This window comes from Lichenostomus cassidix, chromosome 1 (genome assembly GCF_008360975.1).
Source record: "Lichenostomus cassidix isolate B80296 chromosome 1, HeHo_3.0, whole genome shotgun sequence".
In the NCBI taxonomy this organism is placed as follows: domain Eukaryota; kingdom Metazoa; phylum Chordata; class Aves; order Passeriformes; family Meliphagidae; genus Lichenostomus; species Lichenostomus cassidix.
This window is the reverse complement of record NC_139479.1, coordinates 97,172,719-97,186,505: the sequence shown is the minus strand read 5'-3', so window position 1 is coordinate 97,186,505 and position 13,787 is coordinate 97,172,719. Positions and strand designations below refer to the sequence as shown.

The window sequence follows — 13,787 nt, the reverse complement described above, 5'->3', positions numbered from 1 at the left end:
AGCAAACATTAAACAATTAATTCGGTTTTTTTTTGTGGAAAAGTTATACAGATATTCCCCTTGTGACACTGCTGGGTATAACTTTACCTCTGCCAACTGGAAGAGTGCCGACTTCCCACAGTGCTTTACTGGCTCAGGACTTGGCAACTGGGAAGTATTTGATGAGATCTAGGTTACAAATGAACAGAGGAGAAAATATTTCAGTGGCACACAGGAAAGACAGAAAGGAAGGGAGAAAAAGAATTGAAAATAAGAGGTTAGTTAAATCAGTTACTTTTAGTTCTTTCTGGCAAAAGGTCCCACTTCAGACAAGGCAACCCCACCCAAGAAACACTTAACAGATATGTAGAAGACAGAAGAATACAAGAAAATATAGCATTTTTTCCTTAGATTACACTCATGGATACTCTATGTTTCTACTGTCCACAGCTAATATTCTGTTGTGCTGCGTGTTTCACATCTGTTTCATGTGACAAAGTAAACAAATCATACCTGCTGCTTAAAAATATGCAATATTAGTTGTTAAGGTTAAATAAAATTCTCCTAGAAGGCCTGGCCATTGTTTTGCATTAATTAGATACAGAAGAGGACCATCTGTCCTCACAGGCAGTTGTTTTACTTTCCTTACTTATAAAAAAGGAAATAAGACCAATGTCTGGAGATCAAATCTAGCCTTCCAAAGAGCTGTTGTTGTGCCAGCACCTGTGATGAATAAATAACAACTATCACCCCTTTAGGGAATTGCTTTTACAGCCAAATTTTTTCAGACCTGCTTCCAAGTGCAGCATTATGAATTCTGAAATGCAAGAATTACTATTTCCAATATGTGACCTTCTCTGGCATGGCATTACATGGCACTTGACCTGGATGCCTTGAAAAGCCTTGGGGCAAAATCACCAGTGCTTCTGTGATATCTCCCTCACCACAAAAATCACACTTAGGACCATGCCTGGGCAGGCAGTGACAAGAGGCAATGGTTTTAAGCTGAAAGAGGGCAGGTTTACAAGAGATGTTAAGAAGAAATTCTTAACTCAGAGAGTGGCGAGGTACTGGAGCAGGTGGCCCAGAGAGGCTGTGGATGCCCCAACTCTGGAAGTGCTCAGGGCCAGGCTGGATGGGGCTTTGAGAAACCTCATCGAGGTTTCCATGCCAGGTGTCCCTGCCCTTGGTAGGGGAGCTGGAATGAGATGAATTTTAAGGTCCCTTCCAAGTCAAACAATTCTATGGTTCTATGATCTTTCAGAGGCAAAAATTATCACCTTTGCCTTTCTCCTTTTATTTAATTATTTCTTTTGAACTAGGTTATTTGAAGAATTTATCTTTCAATTACGTATCAAAGAATTTATTACGCTCCCCACCGCATCCCCCTCCACCAAAATCCAGGATATCCATTTCACTTAAAGCTATTTAAAATACAGTGAATAATACCCAAACGTGCACTAATAATAATGTTTAATATCAAACCAAAATACTCCAACGTCCTAATTTTGCTTTGAGACAGTTCAGTGAACCTGCTCAGAACCCCACTCCACTAAGTGATCTTGTACACTGCAATTTGCAGGAAGAAGGTCCCAACTTTTTAATCTTTCTATCATTAACAAATGCTGATCTCAATGATTTTTTTTTCAGCACAATATGAATGGCAGAAAAAGGATGGAACAACACCCACACACACTAAATTATAACTTGAGAACATACAGGCATATCTTGTCTCCTGATGCACAAAGTGAGGAAAGAGTAAAGAAATTTTGACAAGACAATAGGTGTTCCTAACAAAACGCGAGATCTTTATAGTACTAATAGAAAGAAAAGAAACTGAAATTTCACTTCAGGAAAAAAAAAATTCTTTTCAGAGTTAAGAAAACAAATGGCGAGTGACTCAAGTGTGTAACTCATTCTGATGAAGTTACTGGTCAAACATCAGAAGGGAGAGAATGGATGACCAATCAGCTCTCAGTGGGACTGCAGATCCCATTCCCTGTCTTAAGAACACCTTCCAGTCTTAATTAGAATAATCAGAACCTCCAGTACCACAACCACAAACAGCCCCTTTCTTATGTAGAGGTTTAACTGGGCGATCATTAGGATCAAGTTACTAATTTTATTACAATAGAGATGGGATTTTAGCTACTGTATGATGCTTTAGTTTGCAAAAGAAACATGGTATTACTTTTTCCTTTTCCTCCCAGAATAGGCATTTCACTTCAACACAAACATTTAATAATTTCAGTATGTGGGCAAACAGCAAATACATTTGTCTTTACCTGGGAAGATTACAGCTTTACATATGGGAAAGCAGGAAGAGAAAACATCCACTAGTTCTTACGCTCCCAATTTCATGTCATTTTGACCCTAAGTTTTGGATTTAAACTTTCTGTTCTGCACAGAAATAAGCAGAGAGCAAACATTCTCAAAGTGAGTAACTGAGAATGCAGCAGGGGCAAAATCATCCTCAGGTATGCTTTTTCTCTTAAATGATAACTAACATGTCAGACTAAAAGAAAAATTCCACCTTGTTGCATGCTGCACACATTACTATTTTTGGGGCTTCTTTTATTAAACCACCTAGAGAAAAAAATTTAGAAAAGCTTCTGAAAGCAAAGTATTTGAGGGGTTTAGATTCATTTTACTTTTAAGATGGTTGAACTAGCAATTCCTTTGCTTCCATACCCCAGAAGCCTTTTCTTCAATAATGAGTAATAGTTTAGGTAACTAAATCCAAGAAGTACTGTTCTTTCCTCTCAAGGAAGCAATTGCCACCATCTGTTCTCATCTGCCCAACACACATGCAGTAAGACCAAGAGAGCAAGGGGTGCCATCTGCTCTGCTTCCCTCTCGTGGCAAGGAAGATGACAATGACCAGCCCCTGTGAGCAGACTGCCTGCAAAGAGCCACTGCCCTAAGGAACATGGCCCACCGCTCAGAAATCATGGCCCACAGAATGCCTTTCCATAAAGGTTCAAATGAGAAGGACAAAAGCAGGGCCAAGTACTTGTAAGATCAGAGCAGCATGAGAGAGCCAAAAGCATAACTTGACAGCACTCCAAACTTCACAAAGCTCTTATGAGGATGTCACATTATCTTTGAAGACCCCCAAGGCATTTGCTTGCGCACCCACAGAACCAAGAGAAGTCTTGCTTCCAGGATTTTTATCATCTGTTGTAGCAAGTCACTGGGCAGGCCTCATTAGCCATATCCTGAACAGCTTTAATTGACAACTACAGCACTTGGAACAGACAACCAGATGAAAGACTAAGTGAGGCTGTAAAGACAAAAAGAATCCCATTCTACTCCACACATAACGAGCTGCTTCTGAGTGACAGGGCACTTGTACTCCTGGGGTAAAGGTGTCCATTTTAAATGACAAACCTACTCAATGGGATCGCTGTCTTCACAAAGAGGCACTCTTACTCACCCTGCTGCTAAGGCGGTGAAGAGAAAGGCAACATATGAGGAACACCCAGCCAGAACCAAAACTGAGCTGGGATGGCTGCCAGAAGTCTCCAGGCACATCAGACCAGAGCACACTTCACATTTCTTTGCAGGTCTACTTGGCTACTGGTTAAATAACTACTTTCTCTCCCTCTCTTTCTTCTTTTGTAGCACTGTACATTGCTAACAGCAGCCCACTGCAAATTGCTTGCCATAATTTAGCTCACTAAACGCAGTTACACGTTCATATAGACAGGACCCAGTAAGAAGTGGCACAGTAAGGAATAGGACTTTTGCCAAACTTGACAAAGACAGCCTGTGCAAATGAAAGCCCTTATAGCTGAAAGAGCACAAGCAGCTTTAATAGCAGGGGAGAAAGCTTAAAGAGGTTCTGTAACATGCTCAATATTTTCCCCTGGAACAACCTAAATGAAATCACCAGGCTGCAAGCTTAGAAAAATGCCATTTCTCTACTGCTATAGATAAAAATTATGTTCCTCACTGCCATTAAGGTTTCGCAATAAGAATAACCACAGCCAGATTTCTGTCTCCTATTTCCAAAACAAAACCAACCCCTCCAGACTGCACACACATTTAAATATTTTTACAAGAAAAACAGATTAACCCTGACTCTAAAACTGTCCTCAGAAAACGCTAATTAACTTTCTAAGCACCTATCTAACATTTGATGATTCATACATGCACTCCAATAGACAAATGAGCTCACTCAGCATAGTGGAATGCAGCTCAATGCACTGTCACATCCATATGACAATTTTCAGGTTTGTCATTTTGTTTGTTCAGTTAGGAGAGGAAATGATTTTAGCTTCTGTGAAATTCTGAGAGTATGCCTAAGACAGGTTTTGTAAGACAATTTAAGAATGTTGTACTAAATGCAAAACATACTCTGTTCCACTCTACAGATATCCAGAATGACCTGGGATTTTTGAAACAAAGTTAGCAGACTCACAGTATTATTCCAGTTTGCATCTTTTGGTTTAAAAGTCTGGCTTCAGCACAAAGTTTAATCCTGCTCAATTCTACTAATTTTCTCAAAAGAACTCTGCAAATTAACTTCTAATTTTCAAAAATGTGGTACATATAAAAACACCATGATTAGAGATATTAACTCTACTGTATCTTTTACAAGGGTGTTTGTAGTCAGATATTTTCTGGCACCTGAATCAGCGAATTGATTTTTCTTCCTTGGGCCTCCTAAGAAAAACACTAAGGCCCATTGTAGTCAAGCTAAAAACACACAGCAGACAATTAGCTCAACATTTCACAGAAAGACGTGTGTGGTATATAGCCAAACCTCTATAAACACACAGAATAACAAACATGGTATCTTTAGGTCCCATTATGCTCCTCTGCAATAGCACCAGCTCCTATCCCAGCCTTTTCAGACACACACTAAATGCACCTGTGGCATAACTGATTCTGCAAGCAGTATCAGACTCCCCCAAATGGGCAAGAAGAGTATATGTGTGGAAAGTCAATTCACAGAGACACATTCAACACATGGGAGAAGAAATTCTTAAAAGCAGTGCTTAATGAACTCCAAATCTTCAGTATGTGGAGGAAGGCAGATAGGTTACATACTTATGGGTAATTGATCGGTTTGATAAGTCACCACCTAACAGTGCTCCTAAATATCCTTGCAGCTGGTCAAAGCTTCCTTTGACCCGCAAGGATTCTCCCAATGATTCCTGCCTCTAAAGCAGTCACCATTCTGCACTGCTGCAGCCTGTTCCACAGGCAGTACATACTGTCATTTCAGAATGTCTTTTAATTGCTGTTTTCCTAGATGTAAATTAAAAGGCCATTTGGATAATATGTCTGCAGTGATCCTTTGGGTATGGAAGGCTAGGTAATGTTCACAAGCCCAGTATCTCTCTTTCACGCTACAGCTGGTAGAACTGGCCAACATCTCATCCCCTCGCTGGTTGTTCACACCATGGTTTTCTTAACACAATGCTGTCAGGAAGATACACATCTCCTGATGGGAATCCCTGATAAGACAGGGTGCTTTGCCAGTCAGAGACAACTCTTACCCTTACCCTTTCCCTGCTTCCTCCCATCCTCCCCCACCACGTTCAGCCATTGTACCTCAGCAAACTGAAACAATGCAGACTCCTCCGTTTGTTTTACTGCCCCCAGGACTCCAGGCTGTGATGTGTTTGAAGAGATCTGTCAGGAAGACAATTATGCTTGTGTTACCTAACTCTTCAGTTTCAGTATCACACTTCAACATGCTAAATTTATAATCTGTCATACACAGATTCTTGGTGCCCCAGAGTATGCAAACAAGTCCCAACACACCTTAAAACAAACATATGTGCTTTCCAGGAAACACACTAACAGGCGATCTGTCAAATGGTGATCCTGAATTATTTTTCACAAGGAAAATCTTTCCTAGGATCAACAAAACAGGCCTTTTTGGGAAGGGCTTTTATTTGCCTGCTGATATGTTGAAGAAGGGTTAGCAACAAATACTTAACACTGTATTGTATTTCACAGTTCAGTGAAAGACTTGAGACTGCAGAATAGTGGTGATGATAGAGCACAAATTGCTACTTAGCACAGAAGGTAAGTGTGGACAGGAACATAATGTGTGCAGGTATTTTGAGACACCAGATCTATCCCAGACACTAAGGTAACTGCATTTCATACTGTTTAACTTGTGTCAATTAGTTTTGTTGCAAATGACACCTCTGATTAATATTAGACTTCAGTACGAGTACCAATTATTTTGCCACTGACACACACACCTACCATGCACTGGTTAGGTGCACCCTCACTACAGGCTGTTTAACATCCTTGAAAAATAAGACTGGCTAATTTGCATTTCTAATTACTGATCATCAGTAAGCTATTTCTAAACCACATGTTTTAGCAGTGCAGGTGAGCTTGTTTCCAGGCACCCACTGAAATTTTTCTTCAATGGGAAGGAAAAGCCAGAGGTCAGAAGCGCTTATCAAGGGCATATCTGGCAGCACACAACACAATTCCTGCCTACTACCAACTGGGTCTGGCAATTCCCTCCTTCAACACTGTAAAATAAACTGAAACAATGAGGTAAGCTGGTATTTGTCTTACTCTTTAAAAGATTCAGCAGTGAAATTCAAGAAACAGACCATTATCAGGAGGAACTATACAATGTAAGACATTGCTCTACTGACAGTAAAAGCACACAGAAGCATCTCAGAAATACGGGAAGATGGATTTTGAATCATTACCACAGAAGTGTCGTAAGTGATACTGGAATTAACCAATTTTAAGAAGCCTCTAAGTATTGCTTTTCATTGCTGGCACACCAGGCATTTCCTCTTCCTAACAAGAAAAGCCAGCAGGCTGTTTAAGAGACTAATTACAGGTTATCTCCTTTACTCTGGCCATTACCTTTAAACAGAAATAAAGGATCAGTGCTCCAATTTATTTCTAATACATTTGCAAGACTTAGATCTTGAGTTGGAACTCAAGGGCTTGTACATTGATGTTAAAATAAACCAACTGAAAAAAAAGTCCCATTTTCTGTGTGCTACGATTGCAGTGTATCTGCTCAGAAATGACGATATTTTAGGGAGGAGTATGTAGGTGAACAGGACAATGAGTATTACAGACAGACAAGTTAGATTCACAGCTGGTGTGAACACAGGTAATAAAAAGCCCCTACTATGACAAATACACTTTCTTTCCATATACACTTACTTAAAAACTATCCAGTGTCCTCGAAAATCAGTATCTATTCAACTACATATTTCTGTGTCACTTATTATGACTATTTCAAAAGTTGGAACAATACCGACAAAAAGTGACGCTTGCAGAGGGCCAGAGTTCCTTGCAATCTCATTTTTGTCATGTTATTTATACTAATGAAACCCATTAAGACTTCGATGAAACTGTCTACTTCAAAGAAAAAGAACACATACCCCACATTTGCACTTCTAGCAATAACTGGAGTATGTTGGCAAAAATACTGTACATTGCTAAGTTAAAGCAGAGTTGCATAGAGCTGTCTGGTGGTTACAGAATAGAAGAAAGTTTTGGAAATTTAGGAACTACAGTTATTTTGATGGAACCAATGACTAAAACAGCCACAATAGATTAGAAACATAATGTAACATCCAGATACAAGTAAAAACTTTAGTTAATAAGGCTCTAGTTTAAAACTAAGTGCAGGAATGATGCATCTCCAAATTACAGTTTAAACCACAGCTCCATTATTGCACTTAGGTTTCTACCATATTCCTAAACACACTCTCCTGCACTTCAAGTCTGACCAGCCTACCTACTTGATAAATGATTCAACAGAATAAACCCCAAAATGAGGGCACAAATAAAAGCATCATATTTAAAGACATTTGATTTTTCTTTCAGCTGGACATCCGACACTTCTTAGAAAGAAACACTTAGAAAGAAAACCCTTCTAAAAAAACTCACCTCTGCAAACTGAAACAATGACTTCTGACAGCCTTCTGTAGAATTAGTTGCATCAGACTGGCAAGTAGTGGAGGAAACCTGAAACAAGGAGTGTGCAGAGTAAGACCTCAAAGGTGCTTCACTCAAGCTAAAAACAATAATGAGCAAAACAAACCATTTAAGAGAAGAAGGACAAGCTAATGTTTCACAGTCCTGGAAAGATGAAATCGTATTTATAGATGAAAACATAGTTTAGCACCCATTTTAATGCATTTGAAAATGATCAGAGAAGAAGGACCACAAAAATACCAGTTTTGTCTTTCCTTTTATATTTCTGAACTTGTCAGAATAGTTTTATGCAACAGAATACTCAATGGATTATACTGGACAACGCACATAACTGTCTTGTACTGGTGATGCTACCAACACTGCTATATCTGTATTTTGTGCTATCATTCTGAGTAAGATTACTTAATAGGTTAAAAACATTTTTGAAGATACAGAATTGCTAAGTGACAGGAATACTTACTAGAAAAATAATCTCCAATCATAACATGAAAATAAGTAGATAAAGGTAGCCCTAAAATTTCTCAAATCACCTAAACATACATTTTAGGGGTGCTTTTGAGAAGCAGTGCAAGAAAAAGTCATTATATCTGAAAACAAAATACAAAGAAATTACTGTTCAAAACCAAAAGCCTTATTTGAATTAACACAGATCTTAGCCATAGTATTCTTATTAGCTAGAAATGTATTAATCAAGCATTATTTTGTAAATGAATTCTATAAGATATGATACAAGTGTTGCATTTGAGTGTAGAAGACTTACAAGTATAAACCCCTAAGAGCATGAGGTACTTTTAGTACAAAATAAGGTAGGTAACATGGCTTGCAAGATGTGTTAAAAAAAGGAAGGAGTCCTTGTAAGATTTTAGAAAAAGTAACAGGATGGAAATTTTTTCCCTAACAACTTTTTTCTCCTTGAAATTTCACTCTATTTAAAAAATTCAAAAATAAATGTGGGGCTTTTCCTTATTATCTAAATGAGTATATCAACAGCTTTTATTGGTGAAGGCACACATGAGATTTGACTGACTGCACCTGTTGTTGGCAAGCACAAAGCCCCATGGCGCACGCAGGCCTGCAGCACGTGCAGCCTGCCCTGCTGCTCCTGCTGCTGTTTGAGATCCTGAAGCACTGCAATAGTAACAGTGGCATTTGGTTTCAGGAATCTGCTACCCATGCTCCCCTGGAAACACTAAATCCAAGTGTAGCAACCCACAGGCCAAGGGGAAATATGCCAACATGTCAATTTGCTTACATGTACAAACAAACTTGCTTCTTCCCTGCCATAAAACCGAGCAGCAACAGTGACTCCTGTGATCTATATTTCCACTGTATTTATTAAACACTGAGGCAAATGTTTTATCAGGGTACTATGAAAGTACAGCAACCCAAAGGGCCACAAAGAATGTATTTTTAATGCCTATCTTTTGCCTTTTCAATGTGTTGAGCTACTGTTTTCACTGATGCAGTGTTTATTACTGACTTTTATCATGTTTCTGTATAATCTGTTTAATATGTCTATGCCTCAGCAATAGTCTACATTGTACCAGGAAAGCATCTTGCTGCTGTTGAGCGACCCATCTCTGAAGGCCTGAGACTCTGCAGTGGTGTAAAATATGTAAGGCTGCAGCTTGCATGTCTGAACAGCCATTTGGTTATTGTATGCCACTGCACTGGTGGGATTCTTAAAGGAATAATCAAATTTTGGACTTGGTTTCTCATATAACTTGAATTTTCTGCAGTTCCACCAGCTGCCTTATACAGCTTAGTTTGCAGCATCCATGGAAGAAGTTTGTAAGTGGAGCCTTTCCAATGCAGCACACAAAAGGGCACTTCTTTGCTTAGGGGAAGCCGTGTGGAAGCTCTCTTGGCAGGGCCGTGCATACCTGAGCTCTGCCCACCTGCTGCAATGACACCGTGGCTTCCCAGCTCCCTTGCCTATCTCGGGACATGTCCACACAAATGTGTCAGCGCACGCCTGAGCTGGCAGGGCAGAGAGCAGCTCTGAATTCAGGACCATTGAGCCAATGGAGCCCAGGAGCTCCGTGCTGGAGTGGCAGTGCCCTTCCAAGGGGGGCTATCCCAGCTCAGCCCCCACCATGCAAGTGCTGTCAGACACTCACTCAGGATGAGCCCTCTTGCTGCCTCAGAGGCAACGTGCTGGGCACCGGGCACAGCTTGTGCACCTGGCAGTACATTAACTACTTGATGTGGGAGGTGTGAAGCCCAGTTTTCTACAGTTTTGTGTGTAGAGGACAGACTGCTGGTGCTCAGTAACGCAGGGGAGATTTTTGTGATTGAAACCACTATGGTATTCATATCAATTCCTGCTACTTTTTAAAAAAAGTTAATACTGTTGCCTTTACTTGACAGAGCACTAACTTGAGCTTGTTTCTTCTACTCTGCTGCTTCCCAAACATTATTGACCTGTGGGAAACTTATTATCTCCAGCACTTCTAACCTTTCCCAGGCTGAACCTGATCAAAGAATTAAAATAATTACCAAAGGGAACAGATGCACAGACAGTGCCATTTTGTGCGTCTCATTTCCTGCTCTAATAAAATGTCCTCAACGTCTCATTTCTTCTCCTCTTTCTTCCTCCCAGATTTCCCTCAAGCTGCACTGAGAGATTTTTCACTTCTGATTCACACCCTGCACAGACCGAGCATGACATGCAAAACTACCTTTTGTTCTCAAAAAGAGGAAAACCACAAGAATAACACCTCTGTGGCCTTCCTTTCCATGCAGGTTACCATAATCTGCTCTAAAATGATCACGCTGAACAAGGGTGGAGGAAAACCCCTGAGACAGCCACACTGTGACTGGTGTGAGGCATTAGTGCTGGCAGACAGGCAGGTTTGGGACGCTGTGGATTTCGGGATTTCTGGGCAGTAACCTACAGAGAGTCCACTAGGTGCTGCTGTAAGGCAAGGAAAGTGCCTGACAGACGAGTAAGGGAGATGTGCAGGGAGGCAAACGGGCACGCAAGGAGCGCTGCTCACCCAGCGCTGCTCACCACTTCAGCCTTGCTCCCAATAACCTGCGGCGAGGACCAGGCTTTGCCTGGCACAACCACAGCAGCTGGATCAGACCCATCTGGCACCTCTGCTCGGGTGTTCAATAAAATACGCTCATACACCACAGTCCTGTGTAACTGATAAAAGGATCCAAAATGCAGAGGGATACTCACTGCCTATCCAAGTCCTTTGTTGACTGCCTGTAAGGTCTGTAGATTATCTTGCCTATCTGCTTAGTAAATCCAGCTGCTGCCTGGAAATCGATCACCTACTGACACTGAATTCTGTTATCAGAAGAGAAACTCTCTATTGCAAAAATTTACACAAACAGGAACATAGCAGCAACATACAGAGATGGCAACTGAAGCTTCAAACCAATTTGTTAAATATCACCTTTGTGCCTCTTCCCATCCCACTGCTGGCAGGTCACTTTTTACTTGACATCTGGGCTTCTGACAACTTGAAGATTGAATACCTCACCTGAAAAACCCTTATCCATTCATTTAACCTGGCAGAACATCAGCAGGCGTTGAGTACATTTCATTGGGATTAGCAGACTTCTAAGTACAATCCTTCCTCCTCTTTCAAGTGCTGAGCAAAACTGTGCCAGAGCTGCCCTCCTCTCTCTATTAACAACTTCAAAATTATAAGACTATATATGCTTACAAGGCCACCCAAGCCTGTGTAATCATACATATGCACAGAGTCAATCTGCATGTTGACAGGTAATCCCGTGTCTGGCAGATCCCCAGTTAAAGAACCATATATGTGCACTTGTATCTGAAGCGTATACACACACTTTAATGATAATGTAGATTACATGATATAATTTAGAGCATTCCTTAAAAAAATGGCACTGTCTCTGTCCTTTTTTCTTAAACAGAAATGCCAAGGCTTTAGATGTACAACATGTATTTATATACTTATGTGCATATAAAAACAATACATATGGTCTCCATAATAAAGCAACTTCTGAACCTCTTCACTAACTACACCTCAGCAGTCATCTTAGTACACCACATTCTCTCCCACGTGGATACTAACTCTAATGCAACACAACTGACTCCTCTCCATCTAAGAGGAAAGCAGCTTCCCAACTCTACAATGAATTCTCGAGCTACTTTCTGAGCCTGTCATACCATCTCCAAGCATGTTCTGCTAACCTTCCAGATGCTGGTTAAAGTGTGAGACCATAAGCATGGAAATCCAGCCATAGATTCTTCTAAAGGCATGCAAAGATGACCATCTCCTCTGTCCACATGAGGGTGGGAAGACAGAAGACCTGTTCAGTTATTCAAGTCTAAATAGGTTTAGGATCATTACTGTATTTGGGATGCACATGCCTAAGAAATATTTGCTCTCCATCTAATCACCACTGAAACATAAGAAAATAAAGAAAAATGGAAGACACACCAGGGCTGCCACAGAATAGAAACTGAGGAAGTTTCACAGCACTTGGACACACAGCTGGAGGCTAAATTCCTGCTAACACACAGTTAGGAGGACTGAACTTTGTTCATTTGGGTATTCTGCCTTTGAGAATACCAATCACCCCAACTGATCTGGAGGAGTTATTTTACAAAGGGGACCCTCAAAAGGAATCAGAGGTGTGCCATTTGCTGGGAAAGTGCTGTCTCCCTTAAACACTTGTCAGAAAGAGTAGGACAATTAAAATAGGGTAACTCATTAGTAAGTATGAGCTAGGTTATGGCCCATCATGATTCTAACAACAGCCAACAAACCCCCCAACTAGTTTTGTCTGGGCTGTATTTATGACAATTATTTTGCTCTACTTTTTTGGGGAAAGCATTACATAGCTTGCTTATTTGATATGGAGGCCAGGTTTCAAAAGAAGACTACAGACCCAGAAGAGCAGAGTGTAGTTTATACATAAAGTGAATATTTCATCACAAATCATATTGCATACTTCTGTCACAAAAAATGGGGTTTATGTAGGCATATGGGAAGTGTGTCTTTTGCTCAAAGTAACAAAATTGTGATTAAAAAAAACTTACATGTACTAAAACCATCACACAACATCCTTTTGGATTTGACTCTAAATCTATGTGTAGATTTTATTCCTACACTGCCATCTGAAATCACAGTACTTGAGGCACTTGTAAAATCAAAACACCTCAGCTCCCAAGTTCATAGTAGAGACCTTTTTTAAAGGCATGTAGTACCTGTGACTACTACCTGAGACACCTTCCCTCACGTTTAAACGTAACAGCATAGTAAAAACAGCTTCTCTGCTCCAATATGAGAGATTACAAGTTTGAGAACTACAGGACAGTATAATTTTAGCACAAAATAATGTATTTCTTGTCACTTCTCTGTCAATTTGGCACCAGTGTTTCTTATTTTTCATGCTGCAGCATGGAAGGTCAGTACCCACACAGCACAAAAACTTCCATGGCTAAAACTGCTGTGCAAAATATTGAGGAGTCTTGGCAGTACAGGAGCAATACATCTCAAATGCACTACCCTTATAGATTACATTAATTACTGTTTTTGCTCCCAATAACAACAACAGAAGAGAACTCCTTCCTAGGGCTAGAGATCTATGGCAGTGACTACTTATTATAACCAAAATGAAGCCACCTTTTGAACAATTTTCAAAGCTGGCCTACAAAATATATCATATTAGTAATCAGTCTAAAGAAAGACCGGCGACCTCTGCACTACTGCAGATATGCACAAACACTTACCTACAGAGACTCCTTTGTAAAAATGTGTAACACGTTTGTGATGGCAACTGAACTACAAACTTCCTTTTAGACATAAGGATTTAGTAAATAGGAGCAGACTGCAATACTTCAATTACATCTTAGCCCTTGCATGGTTTCAGAA

The 13,787-nt window shown here is 40.3% G+C and overlaps 1 protein-coding gene across 14 annotated transcripts in view; it reads right to left on the bottom strand.

Moving 5' to 3' along the window:
• The window catches only part of BBX (BBX high mobility group box domain containing), a 137,363-nt gene that overhangs the window by 31,650 nt on the left and 91,926 nt on the right, over positions 1-13,787 (bottom strand). For 12 of the 14 annotated variants that reach the window (XM_085072764.1, XM_085072693.1, XM_085072653.1 and 9 more), the window contains 3 exons: positions 7,876-7,953; positions 5,542-5,622; positions 88-168 (listed from right to left, as the gene is read on the bottom strand). In XM_085072764.1, coding sequence (XP_084928890.1) covers positions 88-168; positions 5,542-5,622; positions 7,876-7,953 — 240 coding nt within the window. The remainder of the gene's footprint in view (positions 1-87; positions 169-5,541; positions 5,623-7,875; positions 7,954-13,787) is intronic. The other 2 variants (XM_085072709.1, XM_085072747.1) reach the window with 1 other exon arrangement.